We start from the raw sequence: 22500 nt of genomic DNA, 5'->3' as shown, positions 1-22500 counted from the left end.
AGGAGTTTGATGCCTTTGTACTGTCCACAGTTGTGGATGTCCCCTTTGTTCTTGTACACTGGCATGAGTATGCTTATTCTTCAGTCATCGGGAATACGCCTTTCTCACCACACTGCTATGAGTACCCTCAGGAGCCATTTCTCCTCTATCTCATCCAGCATCTTTATCATAAATGCTGTGACCTGATCTGACCCTGCTGCTTTCCCTGAGTTCATCTTCCTTAGTGCTGTTCTTACTTCTTCTAAGGTGAGCTCCTCTTCTTCTCTTATTGTAGGCTGTTTCTGGGGCAGTACAGCTTCTGTGGGGTTTTCTTCATTCAGAAGCTGCTGGAAATACTCCTTCCATCTGCCTTTGATGTTCTGTGGACTGGTGAGCAGGTTGTTGCTGGTATCTCTTATAAAGGGTGTCTGACTATCTTCTTTATCTTTCTGTCTTTGTCTTGCAACCTGATATAGTTTCTTTCTGCCCCTTACTGAATCACTTTCCAGAGGTTGGCGGAGTGCCTCCGATGCCCTATTCTTTGCTATTGCAACTTTTTTCTTAGCTTCTTTGTTAGCCAACTGGTAAGTCCTTCCAAGCCTGATCAGTCTTTTCTCCTACTTCTTCCTGAACTCCTCCTTTCTTGTGCTGACTTCCTGGACTTCTGCAGTCCACCACCAGCTTTCCTTATGTTCCTTATTTCCATATCTGGATCAGCAACATATCTTTTCTGTAGTCTTAACACATGCTGTTTTTAGGTGCTGCCACTCTTCTTCAATTCCACCTACTTCCTCCTCTTTTTTGGGTGCTAGAGCCCTGAGTTCCTTGAACTGCTGTACTTTCTCTCCAGTCAACTTCCAGGTCTTCAGCCTGGTCTCTGTTGACCTTAGAGCCTTCACTGACCACTGCTTGCAGCTGGTTGTGGCAACTAGTGGTTTATGCTCTGAGCCAACTGTTTCACTGGGGATGACTTACAATCATGGATTCTACCCCAGTACCTTTTCCTTACTCAGATGAAGTCTACCTGAGGTGCATGTTGGCTATTCTTGTATGTGATCTTGTGACTGTCTCTCTTTCTGAACCATGTGTTGGCTATTATCAAGCCATTTGCCAGACAGAAGTCTAGAATGGTTTCTCCTTTATTCCTGTTGCCCCACCCATGTGGACCAAGGCAGTCCTCATATCCTGTTTAGTCTGTCCCGATATGCGCATTTAAGTCACCCATTATTAACACCAGTTCATGTTGTCATGCTTTATCTAGTAGGTCCTGCAACTGCTGTCTGAATGCACTGCTTTCCTCATGATCACAACCTTGCTGTGGGGCATAGGTTGAGATTATGAATATGCCCTATCATTACACTGGAGTCTGATTGCCATGAGTCTGTCATTAATTCTGGTGATATCCCTCACTGCCTTCTGAAGCCTGTCTCTCACCACAATTCCTACACCATTTCTAGTCTGCCCCACCATCCTAGTAGTATAGTCTGGATCCCAAGCCAAGTGGCTTTGCCGCACTGCCCTTCCATCTCATCTCTTAGATACATAGGATGTCCAGCCTCCTCTGTGTCATCATATCATTCACTTCCAAGCTGCGTCCTGTCAGTGAACCTATATTAAGCGTAAAAATTCTCAGTTCATGTTTGGTAGGTTGGTTGGTTTTACTTCCAGCTTTCACTCAGAGCTATCCCAGGTAACCCAGGCCAGGCAACTAGACACCAGCCAACCAGTAGCTTGTTGACTCAGGGCTGCTGGGCTTTATGGCAGGCATACACTGGCCAGTAGGGGCACATATACCTCTCCCACCGTTAGCAAAGGTCTCTGGTGTGGGTCAGAGTAGACCAGATCCTCAACCCACTTATCACCAGTAACTTCCCATGCCCTTTTTTGGCAACATTAGTCAACATGACCAAATCACCTAGAGCTATATTTTACACCATTGAGTGGCTAGCCCTGCCACAGTGCGCAGTGTGTGATCCATGATCTCCTATCTTGAGGATACTGGACACCACAGTACATGCCCAAAGTGGTTGGTCTGTACAACTCTTCCCCTGTAGTGCACCATGTAGAGTATGTGCTGCTGCCCGCAGCTCCATTCATTGGTGAGTTTGAGATGGAAACACTCAGCTTGTTTTTCAGACATGGGAGAAACCCCACAGAGACACATGGAGAACATGCAAAATCCCAAAAGGCATTGGTCAGAGGTCAGGATCGAATCATGTACCTTGTGCATGGGAGGTGAAGACCTTAACCATTAAGCCATCTGATCTCTGTAAATAGGATATTATAGGATCCTATTCATTCATCTAATTAAAACTTGAATATTTCTGGGTTTTTAAGCTGTATGATTTGCAGGAGGAAATTTGTTCCATAGGTGAGAAAGGCACTAGGTGATGACTTTAACCTAATTCTGGACTTGTCAATATTTTTAATGCAGAACTAATTAATGGTCTTTGGAATTGGCATTAGCTGAGGACTGTTTTCTTTCTGAAGAAAAGGATGTCAGAGAGAGGGGCATGGTATAGCCCAAAAGGCAAGGCACAGATCACACAGTAGGAATCAATAGGCCATAGAAATGAAGTACAGGGCATTTAGCATATCTGAATAAGAGACGTTCTTTAAAAACTGGACTCCTTGAGTTAAAAAAATGCTGCAGTCTTTCCAGCTGGGGAATTGTTTAGAGCTATACATGTTAAATGAAGGACTGTGTCCTATGAAGGGGCAACTGAGGGCAGAGTAAAGATGGATTATGATCGAATGGGGTATGTAATCGAACCTACAACAGATGAGATGAGAGAAAAGGATTTTCTGACAATACTATAGCTAAACTAAAAGTTGGCATTAAATCAGCATATGTAAGTACTTAAATCTTAGTCAGGCTTATGGTGAATTCCATGTATATGATACTGCGCAGGCACACCAGATTTACCAAAGTAACTATACTACATTTTTTTTTATTCATGGGAAGACAATGAAGTGCACCAATTATTGGGGTGATCAAGGCATTGCTGGTGTGTTAGTAAATCTGAATGGGAGTTTAGGGTGGTCCCTCAACAGCTGTCGTCTACACATTTTTTTAGCCAAAGGTTATTACCACTTGTCTGTACTTCAGAGAAAAATATTCTGAAGATAGAGCATAGGATGGAACCCTGAGGGAAACCATTAGTTACACTTCACTTTTTGGAGAGGGTACCATTTATTCTGACTGGGTGTATTATGTTTGACTGCCATTTAGCAATCAAGTGAATTAAAAATGGATTAATGTTTAGTTGAGATAGCATATTTATGTTGCCAGAGTGGGGTATGATATAAAAAGCTTTGGTTAAGCCCATATACTTATACGTATAGGCTATAACAACCCTCCAACCTCACACTCAACTAACCCAAAGAAATTCTAGAACACCCAAAAAAATATTCTACATCCACGTAGCCCCTCATCCCCCCAAACACACCCCAATAACACACCCCTAGAAACGGCTGTCAACTTCAACTCTTATTTCATCCATACTATCAACAAATTATCACTCCAAACCAACTCCAGCCCAAATGGTAACATCCCCCTTGACCCTCCCATATCCTCTAACCCTCTCAGGCTTTTTCTCTGAAAACAGCATCTACCAGCTACATTAAATCCTTGCTTCTAAAGCTTAAACTCTGCTCCCCCTCTGTTGATAATCTACCCCCACTCTTTCTCCAGAAAGCTGCTAACTCACTTGCCCTCCCCATCTCCATACGTATCAACCATTCCATTATTGAATCTACAATACCCACAATCTGGAAACAATTCTATACATTACCCATCCACAAGGGAGTTAACTCCTCAGAACTTGCCAACTTCAGGCCTATTGCAATTCTATCACCTGTTTCAAAAAAATCTAGAGAAGTGTGTACGCAAACAAATCTTCCACTTCCACTTACAAGAGAACCTACTTACCCCCACACAACATTGGCTTTCACCCTAATCATAACACCTCCACCTCCCTCATTTCCTTCATAAACACTATATCCCAAGCTAGAAACCATAACATACTTGTCTCTTGCCTATTTCTTGATCTCTCAAAAGGCATTCAACACCATTTCCCACCCCCTCCACTTGTACAAACTCTCTGAACTAAATCTATCCACTTCCACTATTTCCTGGTTTGCTGGTTACCTTACTGACTGACTTTAATCTGTTAAATGGCATTTTGCAACTTCTCCTGCTCTACTTGTCAAGATGGGTGTACCTCAAGAATCAATCCTTGGCCCATTACTATTTAACATCTTTTACCAAAACTATTGTTCACATCTTGCCTATGGTCATCGCTCATGCAATATGCAGATGACTCCACAGTTATCACCATACCTGATTCCCTCGCTGACTTAAATACAAGGACACAGAAATCCTTCTTATCCATTGAAAACTATCTAACCAAAAAAAAGCTAATTCTAAATCCAAAAAAGACTAAACTGCTTTTCATCCCCTAAACTATGAACCATCTTAAAGCTTCATTCTCAATCTCATCCCTCAATAACACTTCTATGTCCATGGAATTGCACACCAAACTACTGGGGGTCATCATTGATGACTATCTCAGATTTGACCTGTATGTTCTCAACATTAAGAAAACCCACCAAAAACTTGGAGTCCTTTATAGGAAAAAAAAATGTGTCTAGTAAAACTAAAATCTCCATATCCCATGCCTACAGTCTCCCCAGCCTAGTCTATGGCTCACAAATCTTCACTAACCTTCAAACCACTCTTAAAACTAGAATCCACCTACAATAAAGTTGCTAGATTCACTGCCAATCATACCTGCTATTCTCACCACTGTCTTGCTCTTAAAAGGTTAAAATGGCTAGAATTTCCCCACCATCTGCTTCTCTCTCAGCTTCAAATGATACATTCTATATTGTATAAGCCCTCCTGTTCCAACATTGCCTCACTTGTCTACCTCTTCTCCTCACCAAGGTCCCTATGAAGCTCTGATCAAAACCTTCTTCAAATTTGTACAAAGCCTTTACAGTTACTCCCCATCCAAATCTTGGAATAAACTTCCTTTGGATATTAGAAATATCAATCAACCACATAAATTCAAAACTGCTACTATGGATCTGTCACTGTAACTACACTCCTTGACTGACCAACCCATACTCTTCACCTCACTCTCAACTACCTCCCTCTCTTTCTCCCATCTCTACTCATAAGTTGTACATTGACTTAGACCCATCTAAATCAACCAAATATCAACAACCCTTATACTTGCATAATATTCTACGAGTATGAAGCTGACTCTTCCATTACAGCGATTGTGCTGCATATCTTACTGATGCAACTAGGTACTTATTCTCTGAAGTGATTCTGCAGCTTGTTTATACTGATGTTAGAATTTACTAACTCTCTGAGGTTGTTAATCATGTACTTCATATTATATTAATTCATTTTTATATTATGTTGTATCTGAGTTTTGTTATTCTACATGTTTGGTGTAATTGTAGAGCTTTTCTCCCTGGGGCTCCGCTGAAAAATGGCTTCAGCTCCAATATGCAGATTGGATTGACTTTGATTTTTTTTCAGAGGCTAACAAGATTAAGAAATCACAACCTGCCCTTGACAAAGTCAAACTGCAAATCCTCTGCAGTTGGCAGATCTTTATGTCTTTATTAATTAGTTATGAAATAATTAATTACATGGGTTCATACACAAAGCTAGTAAGATTGATGTGACTGTACTTACCTTTGTCAGCAGAAGGAATGTCCTTACGGGTTGGACAATTTTAGCAATTCTCAATTCTTCAGATATGTATCTAATGATCTAGTGGAGACTTAAGACGTTTAGAAGAGATGTTGCTAAGCAATGTTTTAAGCTTGCCAGTATGCAGCTGGAGGCATTATATTTTGTTTTGGAGAGGGGAGTTAAGACTTGGTCAGTGTTGATAATAACAGGGTATGATCTGAGCTGGTATGAGGAGGCAGAGTAAACTTAGAGCTGAATTTATTAGCAAAGATGTTAGCTGTGGATTCTTGGTTAGTGTAAATAGTACCATCTGTAACTAGATCAGAGCACAGCAAGATATTACTGCAGATTTTAAGTACGTAGGTGCCTTAAGTACTGGACGCTACCTTGTGCTCAAAGGCAGCCTTGGTGCTACTCTCACTGTTTTTCTTTTCCACACTCCCACCTCCCTGGGACCTGACCAGTGGTTTCTCTAACTACACCAAGTAGGTCCATTTGTTCCATAGTGGGCAAAAGCCAGGCATCACCAAACTCATTCAGCAACCCCCCCCCCCCCCATCAGTGAGAGTGAAGCAGTAATGAGTTGAGCAGTTTGAAGTCCTGAGGAGTAGCATAGCCACATATCCCACAGGCAACTTACTGACTCAATATTATTGTCCTGGATGGGAGAAGGAAGCACCTGCATACTGTTCTTTAGCTCATGACAAATTTGTTTAAGCTTGGTTGTAAGAGCTAGGAGGAAGCAAGCTTTGTAAAGGCCAAAATATTTAATTCCTTGTTACATATAACTGAGTCTATTATCCCACCAGATTGGCTATTTCATTTATTTTTGTTCTGCTTATGAGGGAAGCTGCAGTTTTCTATACAATAATTTAATAAGTCATAAAATCCTTGCTTATCTGATGTGTATTTATTTATTACTGTGCTGACTATTTGTATTTTTGGGGGGCTCTTCCCCTCGGGACTCCACTGAAAATGGGCCAATACCCAGCCAGACTATCCCAGTTAACAAAAGTAAATACATAAATTATCCTTTGGTTAAGGTTGGGGTATGAATGTTCTTGAATTCAGGGTGAGTGGACCATTTATCATCATTTTTGTAAAGGTCAACTAAATCAAAACAGGTTGCTTTTTTTCTGAAATCACTGAATGTTGATAAATTATTGGGACTAGGACTGCTAATCTTGAGGGACAAGGTGATGGCCAACAGTCGACTTTATCTATGGAAAGGAGTACTTCTGGGGATTAACAGAGGGCAGAGAAATTAGTTAAGGAAAGGTGTAGGAGATCTGGGAGTCTAGTTAGTAGTGGAACTACATGGTCCTGGAATCTGAAATTGATGATGTCAAGATAAGTCTGTAGATAATAATTACTGGCTGTGTAGGTGGCCAGTTGATATTTGGGTAATTAATGTCTAATGACTTCCAGCTGAAGGAGCGTGTTCCTTTGGGGACAGAGAGAGAGAGAGAGAGAGAGAAAGACCAAGACCTGTAATTACCAGGGGAGTATAAGTTTTAGTCAGGAGTGATTTTTATTTATTTACTTTTGCTAACTCATTTAGGGATGAAATGAATAGGTATGTGATTTGTCATAAATATGAAAATACCCCTGCCACTACTAGGGCCCTACATGTGTGATAATCAATGAACAGCAGAATAGGAGTGCTATCCGGCAAATGGATTCAGGTCTCAGAAGCTACATGGAGGTATAATCACTGCATACAGTAGAGTTATTAGGAGCTACAAAGCAGGTTTTCAGGAAGGAGAGTTCATAGTGAAATGGTCATGTTTGACCGGGAGGATACAGCAGTGATAGTAAAGGTTATTTGGAGATAAGAATTAGGCATAAGGCACCAGATGATAACAGTTGAGGGGAAACTATTGTAAAACATAGCAAAAGTTGAGCACAAGGCCTCAGACGATCACTGCAGAGGAAAATATATTCTAAAATATAACTAGGACCAAGAGTTGAAATAAAAAATGTCAGTGAGCTACTTTAAACACTGTATAATAACTCTGCTTGTTTTCAAACAATAATTTACTGTAAGCATGGCATCTATATCTAATAAATATACTGCAGAGATTATACGGAGATCAAATAAAAAATGTAACCATAACAAGTAAAATATACAAGCCTGAGTATAAACATGAGAATCTACAAATCTCCAACAAAGAATTAGTAGCACACAAGCACTTCTAATTAAACCTGTGTTATTAAAGTGTTGATGGCAAAGCATAATTTGTTGCAGAGTTAACAAAGGTAGCCTGTAAATGTATTTCAAAGCTATCTTAAAAGCCATCTTTACAGGAGTGCATTAGAAACACTCTACATCCTCATTCCTTATTTTGAGTATTTGCACTAACTGTCCGGCATAAGTTATAAATACTTTGTCTGCCTTGTGGTTACTCTAGAATATTAGTCAAAGCAAGACGTGTGGATGTTTACATGATTTTACTAGCAAATTCCAATTGAATTAGGAACAGTTGCTAATTAAACTTTAAATGTTTGAGAATGCAGAGGTCTAAGCAATGATGTTTTCTATAATGCTGTCTTGTAACACATCTAGAAAGCTTACTATAATCCAGTCTGAGCATACAGAGTAGTGCAGTATATAGATTAATTAAAAGACGCACAGATGTGATGGGTGCTAGTACATGCTAGTAGCAGATAACTACCTATGTTTTTCATTGGTTTACGACACAGCATTAACTGTGTGATTAGAACTATAACTAATGAGCTCAAACAATTTTGTTTACATAATTTTCTCAACTAGTGATTTGTAAAAGAGGTTTTAAAACTGTCTTTAGATGGATGGAGGTACATAAGTTATCCATGGAAAGAAGAGTGGTATTAAAATGACATATTTTTCTTTCTTGCTTGAGATATGCATAGTTTTGGTCTTAGTAGCATTAAGATACAGTCCCATAGTTTAAAGCCATAACTGTAATGAAACAAAGCTGGATTACAGACAACTCCATTGGCAGAGAGGGAGGGATAAAGCCCTATCTATGACCCAGGTGACCAGTACTGTCTGTTGGCTATGACATGAAAAGGGAAAAGTAACATGAAATTACTGGCTCACTTCAGTTCAGGGAAGGGGCTGGGGCATGTGCCTGAAAGGCACAGCTCCCTGGTATAGTCTCTGGTAGAGAATGAAAACCACACAAACACTGGGTCATGGGGGCCAGGGCAGTCCTGAGGAGTTATGTCAGTTGTGGAAGTGAGTGACATGTCTTCACTGGCACCCATTGCACTCTGAACCCTGCATTGTAGGGTTAAGGCTAAAAATGTGAAAACTTCTAATAGCTACCTAAATAGTAGTCCATCTTGGTCTTCCCTTGCCCCTTTCAAGAGGGAAGTGAATCAACGAGCCAATTAGCTGAGGCAAGACTGATGATCAGCCTGCAGCATAAGTGAAAAGTAGCAAATAAAAGTCTGAACTGCAGTCTGGGACTGACTGTGGTGACTACCTTATGTGCAAGAAGGATTGCAGATGTATTAATGTATAGAAAGAGTCTGAATTCTTCGCAATGGCATACAAATATGTCATTCATAAAGAAAGTAAAAACAAGTGTTTGTATTACTGAGATGTGAGAGGCTCCGACAGAAAGACTGAGATGACACCATTCCATTTGAGTGACTGTTCCCTTTGTTTGAGATAACTTTTAAAACATTCATTGGTACTTCAGGAAAGTTTTTCTTCTGCAGAAGCTGTCAAGCATCTTTTTTTTTGTAAATATTGTCAGTGGGATGACTGCTAATTTTTAATTGACTCTGCAGAAGAATGCCAAAGAGTTTTAGATGTATGGAAAGTTACTAAAGTTGTGCCATTTATGCAAAAAAATAATAAAGAAGGTGATTAAACATATCTGTTGTGCAGAAACAAAGTCAACATCCTTCTGTTCAGAGTCTGTTTTGCCTCTCCCACATGTAATCCATCTGGATTACTACAAAATAGGATAGCCTAGTATTTTTTGAAAACTCCTCTACAACTTTAGAGAGTGTCTGTCTGGTGTCAAGATAGCTAGTCGGTGATGTTCTTGGAGTAGACACTGCTATATCTGGGAGAAAACGAGATATTAATGAAGGTGTCCTGTTAGTAAATGGATCCAGTGTTTAAAGGGAACAAGGAAGGGGTGGGGCAAAAACCACAAATGAGGAAGCAGGAAGATGCATCCTCCTCCCTTTTTGCTCCAGGTTTATCTATTTTGGATTTTGTTTTTTCCTGATAGGGAGACAAAATGAATGAGCATATGCATGGTAGCTGCTTCTGATTAAAAATGAAAGAAAGAAAAGCCCAAACTGACACAGGCTGTCAGTCCTTGTCTGCTATCAGCACAGTGACTCTTTAGTTGAGGTTTCTGATTTACTAGATCCAAAAACACGCTCCAAAATATGAAAATACCAATAATACTTGAACACAACAAAGGCACCCCAACTGTGCAGAAAATTTCTTTAATTCTGGTACCTTGGCCTTCGCCTTCTCATGGAATACCATGAGAAGGCGAGGTACCAGAATTAAAGAAATTTTCTGCACAGTTGGGCTGCCTTTGTTGTGTTCAAGTATTATTGGTATTTTCATATTTTGGAGCGTGTTTTTGGGTTTCTGATTTACTACTCAGTTGTGGGGTTTCACTCTTGCCCTCCACTCACTGTGTGTAGTTTGCATGTTGTCCATGTTTTTTTTTTGTTTTGTTTTTGTGGGGGGGGGGGGGGTTGTTTGTTTGTTTTGTTTTTATTTTCTCTCTCTCTCCAAATAGAATTTCAGGTTCAGATTAACTTGTCTCTGCAATCATTTAGTTGGCATAGGGATTGGTAAAATCCTTAGTTGCCAAGGCAACATTAAGTGCAAAAGGGTGGCTTCTGTCAGACTATGAGTCAGCTTTGAGCTTCCCCCTGCCCTCATTCATCCTAGTTGGGCAGTCACTGTGTGGCTTCCCTGCTTTGCATTCTTCTCTTTCCTTTCCTAGGCCAATCTTAAAGGCTCATGATTGGTGCAGCAAGCTGTCAGTAATACTGCACTTGGGTAGTTTTTCATGGTTATGCTGAAGGGGCACTAATGTTACACAATGTAGGTGGGACGGGACAGAGTGACCAATATAGGCTGTCTGTCATACTGCCCAGTCAGGTTCTGTTCACATACTGAGCCCATTAGGTTCATAGGTATGTACTAGGCTATCTGCCCAAGGGCATCTATAAGCCTAGCCAGAATGTGTTGGCTTTTGCCTCCCCCTTAGATTAGTTCCCTGTGCCTCAGTCCAGCAGAGCCATTAGTTCCCTGTGCATCTATCAAGCAGAGCCACTGTGGTGATCCCAGGGGTAAATTTTCTGTTTCCCATCCACTCATCAAGGTTTCTCTTGAAGAGTGTTAGTGGGGGTCTCTGCCTAATGTAGATTGGAATCCTGTTCCAAAGCATGGGGAGTCTCTGGGACAGGAATCTATCCCTCCAGCACATCCTATTTATCATTGTGGTGAGGTTTAGATCCCTACAGCGTGTGGCTCTTGGGGATTTGTTTTTTTTTTAGGTGGAGCATGTCCATCAATTCTGGGTTGGACATGGCCTTGTGCGTCAGGCAGAGATCACCTCTGAGTAAGCAGTATGCAACCGAGTACAGCTGGAGTTTCTATAGTAGGGCTGCATAGGGCATATGTTTGAGGCCAGTAATCCTCTTGGTGAGGTACTTCTGTGGTCTTTCCAGCTGTTGCAGGTGTCTTGTACGGTACATCCCAAATGGGGCGTTGTACTCTATGATGGGTCTGATGAGTGATGAGTAGAGGGGCACAATAACCTCTTTTGTTCTAGATGCGAACCCTTTTGTGATTAGGTGTTCCACATAGAAGGATTTTATAACCACCTTGGCAATATGATTATCAAATGAGAGATTACTGTCTACTTTGGTCCCCAGATCCCTTATTACATTTTCTGTATTTGGGGGAATACCACATATGTAGTAGTTCGCAGGTACTTTGTTTTTTCCAAAGGGGATGACTTTGCACTTTTTGGCATTTAGCTTGAGGCCATGAATTTGACACCAGGTATCTGTCTCAGTGAGACCCTTCTGGAGGATGTCTGTATCAGCTGGAGAGTCAATTATGGCCCCCAGTTTGCAGTCATCTGCGAACTTGGTCGGCCATAGTTCTCCTATGCTTGTCTGTACCTCTGAGAAGTATATACCAAACAGGAGGGATCCCAGGACTGAGCCCTGGGGGATGCCACTTGTAACTGGTTTAGAGTCGGACCTAGAGCCTGCAACTCTCGCCATGTGAGTTCTATCCGTGAGCCAGTTGGCAACCCACCTCTTGACGTAGGGGTTTGTGTTCAGGCTGGTGAGCTTATCTATAATACCAGAATGGGGAATGGTGTCGAAAGCCTTTGCGAGGTCTAGGTAGGCTGTGTGGACTTCCTTTCCCTAATCTAAAGCCTTGGTAACTGTCTCATAGAAGTCCACCAGGTTTAGGAGGCATGATCTGCCCTTAACAAAGCCAAACTGGGTAGGGTCCAATGTCTCTGTTAATGAATTCCATGATGATGCGCTCCATAGCCTTGTAGACCAGGCTAGTCAGGCTTATAGGGTGATAGTTCCCGGGGTCCGTTGTGGCTCCACCTTTGTGGAGTGGGATAATGGTTGCTATGCGCCACTCTATGGGTACGTAGCCTGTAGAGAGGCTGAGTTTGAACAGTATGCTTAGTTGAGGAGTTAGTTCATTTTGGAACTCATGCAAGACACAGCCTGGGACACTGTCTGGTCCCATTGAAGCTGTATTTTTGGCTTTGAATAGGGCTGTTTTAACCTGTGTGTCAGTGATTGACAGGGCACTACATTCTTCTGGTATGGTTATGGTCTCTTTAGGGGGTGAGGGGGGGTGAAGTTTTCTCTAAACCTGTCTGCCAGAATGTTGGCAGTATCAGTCGGTTCTGTGTATTCTCTGCCATTCTGCACTAACTCAGAGCAGATCTGACAGTTTCCACTTAGGTTCTTGACATAAGCTAAAGAATGCTTTGTGGTTATCTTTGGAGTCCTTGGTAATTTTTCTTTTGAAGCTAGCCTTGGATGATTTTATAAGGGATCATAGTTTCTTGCTGATACTAATCAGGGATGTCTTTCTTTCTTGGGATTGTACTCTTTTCTGCACTGGTTTCCTCCTTCTATTGTATAGCTTGTTTATGGCAGGGGTCCACCAGACTGGTTTCATTTTCTTGTAGGACTGAGTCTTTGTTTTGCTTGGGATAGCATGATCCATGAATTCTTGCAGGTGCTCATAGGGTGCCTTTGTAAGGGATTCAGCAGCTTGGACAGCATTGTCCTTTAGCATGGGGGCTGTTAACCTTTCCACCTTGGTCTTAAGTAACGTGAAGTTTGCTTTTGAAAAGTTTTTCATGGTGGTTTCCCTGATTGAGGGTGGAATGTAGATATCCAGAGTGATTAGTCTATGGACTGATGTAACCAGAGAAGGTTTGACCTCCGGTGTAGAACACCAGTCACCTATGTTGGTGATGACCAGGTCCAATATGTTGTCACCTCTGGTGGGGGTGTTGACCAGTTGATCCAGGATGTTTGAGTTTATAAATTCTAGGAAGCATTGGACAAGGGAGTCAGTACTTGAGTAGTTCTCCCAGTTAACGTTTGGGTAATTGAAATCACCCAATATTAGGGTGTTTGGTAAGACCTTCATATTTTCCAGTGTCTCAGGAAACACAGAATGGGGGTCCTGGGTGATGGTGGGTGATCTGTAGCAAGCTACAATTTGAATTGCAGTTTTTCCCATTGTTAGTTGCACATGGATGATCTCTGAGGCATTTTGCTGTGCCACTAACCTGGAGGTGTGGGTATCCTTAATGAATATGGATACACTCCCACCTTTTGTGTTTCGGTACGGGTTCTGTGGCCGAAAAGTATGGTATGAGTTATAGCCTGGTAGTGCTAGAGTGCTCTCAGGGGCCTTAAACCAGGTTTCTGTTACTGCACAGATATCGATGTTCTCCATATTGAGGAGTGCCTCGAGTGCATGCATTTTGTGGTTTAGACTTCTGGCGTTGAGTAGCATTACCCTCAGTTTTTGGTTACTTGTGCTATTTATGGTGGTGAGTTTGTCTTTTGAGCCTTGCCTAAAAAAGGCACTATAGGTGTGGCAAAAGCCTTGGCCAGTATTCGAATGCCTAAGGGTGACAGGTGCATGCCATCTCTTGCGAAGCAATGTGGCTTATCGAGCATGTCATCCCAGGTGGACAGATACTGGATCCCCTTTGAATGACACCAGAAACTTAGCCAATTGTGAAATTGATAATTTTTTCTTTATACTGTGGCATCCTTCTTAGTGAGGGCAGGATGCTACTCAGGGTCAGGGTCATACCGGCCTGGGCTACGTGATCAGATAGCTCTTCCATGTCTCTTTTCATGTAGTCCAGGGAGGTACATCTCAGGTCATTCACACCAACATGGACAATGACAGAGTCGTATTTGTACTTCTTCTGGAGTGACCTGAGTGCTTGTGTTATGTGGTGGATCCTGGCACCCGACAGGCAGCTAACTGTAACCTTCTCCTTGTCCAGCCTAGTTAGTGGGACATCAGTGTGCCTTACTATAGCGTCGCCTATTACTAGTGCGTTGGGTATGTTATTTTTCCTTAAGGGCTGTGATTGCGTAGCACACTGATTATGTGACGTATGTGTTTCATGGTTTGTGATAGGGTATGGAGGTTGCTTGCGTGTCTGCTTTGGAGGTTTCTGTTGCTTTTGCAGATTTTTATTTACAGCCTCCGAGTATGTTTTCGTGTATCTATGTGTATTTGCCGGTGTTGGTTTAGTAGGTCTATGTGAGACTGGTGGTGTGTTGCAAATATTTTCCTTCTCTTCTTGACTGTCAGTTCCACTCTTGGGTTGAGAGAGCTTTGCCTCCAGTTTGGCTGTATAATTGCATCTCTCACATATATTAGTGTTTGGTAGTAGGAGGAGAGGGCTGTCTGTGTACATGAGGCAGTTGTAATATTGCCTCAAAATGCCCAGATTCACCAGTTGGACTGGTGAGTACACCTGAAACTGTCCTTTGGACATGCCTGAATAGGTAAAGTGAGCTGTTTTACTGATTAGCTGGTAGGGACGAATAGAGAACCTTGTTCTTTTGGACAGTATAGGGGGTCTAGTGCTAGGGTTATTTAGTGCTTGCTATGAGTTTTGAGCAAGTGCTGGGCTGTGAAATAAATGGTTTGAGTGCTTAAGTTGAAAGTTTGTTGGAAATGAAAGAGATAGAAATTAGCCCAAACTGGCCAATAAACTACTAACTTCTGGGCTACAGCAAACAAGGCAAACAAATTTCAGAAAGAAACAGATCAAATAAGCAGGCACAATAAGCCTTTAACCAGAAATTCCCAGCTCAGAAGGGCATAAGCGAGCCTCTCCTCCCACAAGAGAGCAGACTACAAATCTTAATGTAAAATAACTGGCCTGAGGCCAAAGTGCTTAAACCAGAACTAATGCGCTTTTAGAATAACAGACACTGAGCCTTCAATCAGCAATTCCCAACTTAGAAGGATGTCAGCTACATGTCCTGCCACAACAATGCAGTCCACAAACCTTCTCAATGTAAAACAATTGGTTTGAAGCCCAAGTGCTTAAACCAAAAGGCTTAGAATAACAGTTACAATTTAATCAGGCTACTACCAAGCAGTATTAACTGCAGAAGAGTAATACAATTGAGTACTTTTAAGAAGATAAAGAATGTCCAAGTAGCAACAACAATCTGAAACAAAACTGGTCCAAATAGCTACTAACCGGAGTCACAAAAACACTGGAACGTAAAATAATACACAGTATTTATTAAATGTTTAGCGCTTTCATCTAGTAACACTAGACTTCATCAGAACAAAAAGTAAATGAAATAATACCATTTAAATAGAAGTGAATGCATGCTAAATCCAATGAGATTTGTGTATTTGAATCCCAACCCATTTCCTGATGCCATCACTTCCTCTGAAACATGATGATTAATAAAAATACATTAATGCCTACTGATTAATAAATAAAATACATTGAAAAATCCCTCCACAATATATTGAAAACAGAAAAATCACTTGTAGATGTTATACAAAAACAAATATAATCCACTAAAAATTATATATTTGCCTGTTAAAACCATGTTGATTTAAAACAACTCCCCGCCTATTCAAACACATATCCTAGCTTCTAGGACAGGCTTAATGGATATATTATCATTAATACCAGGTTTAACTGTGGCATTTAAAATGATTTGCCACTTTACCTCTCTCTCGCTTAATAAAACCTTCAGATTTCCACCCCTAGGATTGGGATGTAATACTTCTAATAAAGCAAATCTGAAGGTATGACATCCTGGACTGTCCCTAATATGTCTATATAAGGCATTGTTGACATCACCTTTTCTAATTGCATATAAATGGTCGTATATCCTATTCCTCAGATGTCGACCAGTTTTTTCTACATAAAATGCTGGACAGTTGTCACATAATGCAAAATAAATGACATTCTTAGTTTGACAGTTTCCTTTCATGAAATATATCCTGTACTTGTTCTGATTTTTAACCTGTATAGTTGGTTCTTCCAAAATAGCAAAACAATAATGGCATCTGCCACATTTTACAGTTCCTGTCCTTTTATGCTGATTGTATGCATTTCTTATATATAATTTATTTTTCAAATTCTGTCCTGTCTTGTTGACAAATTTGGGTTGCTTTCCTACTTGCTCATATATCATGGAATCACTTTTTAAAATGCTCCAATTCTGCAAAACAACATTTTTGACTTCAGAAGTATTACTATTGTAGGGTAAAACGCAAGCCCTATTAAATTCCTCACTTGTATTAACTTGATCTGTATGTATTTCATTCTGTATCCCTTGACCTAATAAGGGTTTATATTTCTTACCCCATTCGTACGTGACGTAAATAACCACATCATCCACCATCTTACTGGGATATCCTCTATCAGTAAACATAGTACCTATATGTCTCAACTCCCGTACCATGTCTGAATAATCCAAAGTCATACAGGCCGCCCTAATACACTGTCCTTTAACTATATTTTTCTTCAAATAGTAAGGATGACAGCTGTTGTACTGCAAGTATGAATTGCTGAATGTATCCTTTCTAAAAATCTGAGATTTAAAACCATGAGAAGTATGCATAATAAGTGTATCTAAATAAGAAAACTCTTTTACACTAGTGTTATATGTAAATCGGAGGAATGTACTAGTAGTGTGTAAATAATCAACAAAAACCTGTATACTTTCAATATTACCATCCCAAATAATAAAAACATCATCCAAAAATCGAAAGTAACCCTGAATATGCTGCATCCAAACACTATTAAATATAAACTCATTCTCCCAATCTAATAAAACTAGATTAGCATATATGGGAGCACTGGCCGCACCCATCGCGACTCCCTTATTCTGTTTATAATACTCTCTTTCAAAATAAATGAAATTATAGTTGAGCACAATACTCATAAATTCACTTATGAGTTTGATCTTTTCCCAGTCTAACTCTGTATATTTCCTTATACAATTCACGAACCTATCCATACCTTCCTCCCTGGGGATACAAGAAAATAAATTAACCACATCTATGGTGACAAAAACCTGCTGGTTCTTCCACAAGGATGGGGTTAGTCTACTGAGAAAATCCCAAGAATCTTTTATAATATGTTCAACATTCTGATAAATTGGTTTTAACCAACTATCCACAACTTTTCCAAAAGGGAAGGTTTTTGACTTATTTCCTGATATAATGGGTCTATATGGAGGGCTCACTATGTCTTTATGTATTTTGGGGATACCCATGATAGTGGATAACAAGGGGTGTTCTACTTTCAAAAATCTATACAAGTTGTCATCAATTCTGTCTACTATTAAAAGTTCCTCCAATAAGGCATCAATACATTGATAGGCTATATTAACCTCATTAATGGAGGAAACCTTATAAGTGACTGTATCCTGTAAAATGTTATGAATAGCATTTAAATAATCAATTGTGTCTACCATAACCACACCTCCTCCCTTGTCAGGCTGTAAAATTTTAATATCCTTATTGGCATTTAAACTACGTAACAAATCTTGTTTTTGTTTACTAAAATTAAATCTTGTCACAGACTGTCTAGTTCTATGAAGTTCATACAATTCATCTATGACAACTTTTTCAAAGCTAGCCAATAAGGGATGTAATGGGGGGTTGAAAGTACTGTTTTTCCTCAATTGCCCCTCCTGTCTCTTGATATTTACATCCTTGAAATAAATACCAAGATTTAACTTCCGAACAAATAACTTGAATTCTACAATGCAGTCCACTATATTAAATTTCTGGTTTGGAACAAATTTTATTCCTTTACCAAACAAATCAAAATGAACATCTTGTATGTCCAAGGATGTATAATTGTAAATATAAAAATCACCCCTTCCATATTGAACTGCATTGTATCTAACTATATTGGAATTGTCTAAAGGGGTTACCTTTGGCCCCTGTTGAACCTGTGTTGCATGTAATGAGGTATCCAACGGCTCCCTTTCCTTTTCCCTACATTTTCCCATTCTGTTTCTTCCCCTAAAAAAGTTTGTAAATCACCATGTGAACCCCACCCATCCCTCTCAGAATACTTGCGTTTCCCAACTGGAGCTTGTTTAGATTCATAAGCCTTTTCCCATTGATATACTTTCCCTTCTTTTCCTTACTTTTAAGAAGAAGCACAAGTAAAATAAGGTAATAAAGTGGGAAGAAACAATTACAGTAAAAGCAGATGAATAAAGTGCAATTTTTTATATAACAATAAAAAAGGAGCAAACTGAGTTAAACAAATTATCCAATTAACTAGTACAAAAACTCAAAACTGAGCCCTGTTCCAACAGTCTTCAATCTGACAAGTTCTAACCGCACACTCCTGCCACGAGGATGCAGGGGAACCTTCTCCAAAAAAGATGGTCTGGATTAGTGCTCAAGTTATACAAACAAAGCTAGATTCAGCAGGATTGAATCTAGTCTATGCTACAGCAGACAAGGTGCACCAATATCAGAAAAAAACAGTTCAAATGAGCAGGCACAGTAAGCCTTTAACCAGACATTCCCAGCTCAGAAGGGTAGAATCTAGCCACTCCTCCCACAAGAGTGCAGACCACAAACCTCCTTAATGTAAAATAACTGGTCTGGAGCCCAGGTGCTTAAACTAGAACTAATACACTTTTAGAATAACAGACACTGAGCCTTCAATCAGCAATTCTCATCTTAGAAGGATGTAAGCTATCTGTCCTGCCACAACAGTGCAGACCACAAACCTTCTTAATGTAAAACAACTGGTCTGAACCCCAAGTGCAATAACCGAAAGAATTAGAATCACAGTTACAATTTAATTAGGCTACTACCAAGCAATAATAAATGCAGCAGAATAAACACAATTGAGTACTTTTAAGAAGAGGCAAAGGCAAAATAACGTAATAAAGTAGGAAGAAACACAAGTACAGTAAAAGCAGATAAAGTGCAAATTGTTATTTATATATATATATATATATATATAAAACAATAGAAAACAAGCAAACTGGTTTGAACAAATTACCCAATTAACCGGTAAAAAACCTCAGAACTGAGCCCTGTTCCAGCAGTCTTCAATCAGACAAGTTCAGGGCCTAAGTGGGTATGCCTACTCAAATGTTCTCTCTGTATTAGGCAGGATAAGCTAATGAGACTAGACTAGGATAGAGCTGGGATAGGGCGGAATGGATGGGAATGGTAGAAGTGTCTGAAATCAAAATAGGATCTCACTGTACTCTGTTGAGTGAGCAAATGAGATGGACCTAGGAGGAGTGTTCCAACACAATTTTACAGGAGGGGAGGTCAGTTCCAAAGCCACCAAGATTAATACCACAACAAGAACAAGGAGGGCTGGTGAGAAAAAATAACTGCAGACAGAGAGAGACAGAGACAGCTTCCAATTTTCAGTAAACAAATAAATAGGCAGGTAAATGCAGTACTATTTTTAACACAATATTCAATGAAACAATAAACAGAAAAAATAACATTCAGTACTATCTTATAACACTGCAAGTTTGTACTTATTTCAGCTTGTAATAAAGTTGATGTAGGGTATACCAAACAGCTCCAGTATGCAACTATACAGCAGAAATAATTTCAGAGATAAGGGACTAAGACTTTAAGGCACAGAGGATCCCTCTAGGCTAAGATTTCTACACAGGATAACAATGAAGTGAGATGAATAAACTAACTGCAGACAGGGAGAGACAGAGACAGCTTCCAATTTTCAGTAAACAAATAGGCAGATAAATGCAGTACTATTTTTAATACAATATTCAATGAAATAATAAACAGAAAAAATACAATTCAGTACTATCTTATAACACTGCAAGTTTGTACTTATCTCAGCTTGTAATAAAGTTGATGTAGGGTATACAAAACAGCTCCAGTATGCAACTATTCAGCAGATATGATTTCAGAGATAAGGGACTAAGACTTTAAGGCACAGAGAATCCCTCTAGGCTAAGACTTCTACACCGAATAACAATGAAGTGAGATGAATAAACTAACTGAAGACAGAGAGAGACAGAGAGACAGCTTCCAATTTTCAGTAAACAAAAAAATAGGCAGATAAATGCAGTACTATTTCTAACACAATATTCAATGAAACAATAAACAGAAAAATAAAATTCAGTACTATCTTATAACACTGTAGAATGCCGCGGTGGTACGGCGGTAGCGTTGTTACCTCACAGCAAGAGGTTCTCCCGTTCGATTCTCGGCGTGGCTTGGGAGTGCCTTCTGTGTGGAGTCTGCATGTCCTCCCTGTGGTTGGGTAGCATTCGAAAGACATGTGTGCGTAAATGGGCGTGCCTTCGTTTGAAGGTTGGGCGTCGAGCTGGCACCTCGGCGTTTCGTAAAAATCTACTGCCAATCATTAGCAGACCAGAGTTCCACTGTGGTGACCCCTTACTGGGAAAAAGCTGAAAGACAAACAAACTATCTTATAACACTGCAAGTTTATACTTATCTCAGCTTGTAATAAAGTTGATGTAGGGTATACCAAACAGCTCCAGTATGCAACTATTCAGCAGAAATAATTTCAGAGATAAGGGATTAAGACTTTAAGGCACAGAGAATCCCTATAGGCTAAGACTTCTACACCGAATAACAATGAAGTGAGATGAATACTGCAGACATGGAGAGACAGAAAGACAGCTTCCAATTTTCAGTAAACAAATAAATAGGCAGATAAATGCAGTACTATTTTTAACACAATATTTAATGAAATAATAAACAGAAAAAATAAAATTCAGTACTATTTTATAACACTGCAAGTTTGTACTTATCTCAGCTTGTAATGAAGTTGACGTAGGATATACCAAACAGCTCCAGTATGCAACTATTCAGCAGAAATAATTTCAGAGATAAGGGACTAACACTTTAAGGCACAGAGAATCACTCTAGGCTAAGATGTCTACACCGAATAACAATGAAGTGAGATGAAGAAACTAACTGCAGACAGGAAGAGACAGAGAGACAGCTTCCAATTTTCAGTAAACAAATAAATAGGCAGATAAATGCAGTACTATTTTTAACACAACATTCAATGAAACAATAAACAGAAAAAATAAAATTCAGTACTATCTTATAACACTGCAAGTGTGTACTTATCTCAGCTTGTAATAAAGTTGATGTAGGGTATACCAAACAGCTCTAGTATGCAACTATTCACAAGAAATTACTGTGATTAATTACTGTATTTTATGATCTGTTAGGCAAAATGTTGGTTTATTGCTTATTATTCCTTTTCAATTGATAAATTTTACAGCTAATTTGATCAGTTTATTAAGTAACAAACATAAGTTGTACATTTAATATTTTGTGGGAATGCAAACTCAAACAAAGGGAAAGTACTATGGTTTCCTTTTATCTTCAAAGAATATTGTCTTGCTACACTAAACAGTCCACATATACTCAATTTACTTATTCCTGTGGCCATGAAAATTCTACAACAGATCTATTCATAAATAAAATATATATATTTGTATTCTGACACAAAGTCTGAAGACTACTCAGGCAAATATGGTAGACTGCCCTGTGAAATTCTACAGAAAGTTCTGTGATTTAAGAGCCCTGAAGATTACAACTCAATGGCCCTGATTCCAAAAGATTTGCTCTCAGTGTAAGTGACCACTTACATTAAGATCAGAGTGAGATTAGATGTTTTTCAATTTGGTTCCCATAGTAATTCTGCATATAGATGGGCCTTACACCAAAGTCACATAAAATGACAGCAGGTCTTTCAGAAGCAGGGCAGACTTACACAGAGTGCAACTCTTTTTGGAATTTGGCCCAATATTACATAATTTTAGAATGCACTTCTATAATACTTGCCTTAATCTGTTTATAAAGTCTTGTTTTTTCAGACAATTTCTGATGCCAAACTTGTTGTTCCCGGCATTTATTTCTTCATTCATTTTGCTCCAATTCTACTTTTATCTCCAGCATCAGCAAAAGTTTGTTTTGTGCAAGTGATTTCTTATTAGTTTATACATTTGCAGTTCATAGCAACTTTTATCCTTGCACTCAAACTGCGTTCTTTACATAAACATGTAACAACGAGAAGCAACTATTACGAAACAAAACAGTTACACTAATGCCATAAATACATAATAAAACATTAAATGTGTTCAGCTACACTGTATATACATCCACTAGTTTTATCAGGATATAGAAATTCATAAAGTTATTTTAAAAGTGAATCAAAATCAGTAAATACTACGATTAATCTTCTATTTTTTCCTTTTTATGCAGT

At 39.5% G+C, this 22500-nt stretch overlaps 1 protein-coding gene across 2 annotated transcripts in view; it reads left to right on the top strand.

Moving 5' to 3' along the window:
• ASPDH (aspartate dehydrogenase domain containing) overlaps nucleotides 1-22500 on the top strand; it is a 647432-nt gene that overhangs the window by 624620 nt on the left and 312 nt on the right. For both annotated transcript variants that reach the window (XM_044058976.1, XM_044058975.1), the window contains one exon: nucleotide 22500. This exon is cut by the window's right edge and continues 312 nt beyond it. In XM_044058976.1, the coding sequence (XP_043914911.1) occupies nucleotide 22500 (1 nt within the window). The remainder of the gene's footprint in view (nucleotides 1-22499) is intronic.

This window comes from Protopterus annectens, chromosome 17.part0 (genome assembly GCF_019279795.1).
Source record: "Protopterus annectens isolate FY-2018-M chromosome 17.part0, PAN1.0, whole genome shotgun sequence".
Lineage (NCBI taxonomy): Eukaryota > Metazoa > Chordata > Ceratodontiformes > Protopteridae > Protopterus > Protopterus annectens.
This window is presented reverse-complemented; position numbering and strand designations above follow the sequence as displayed.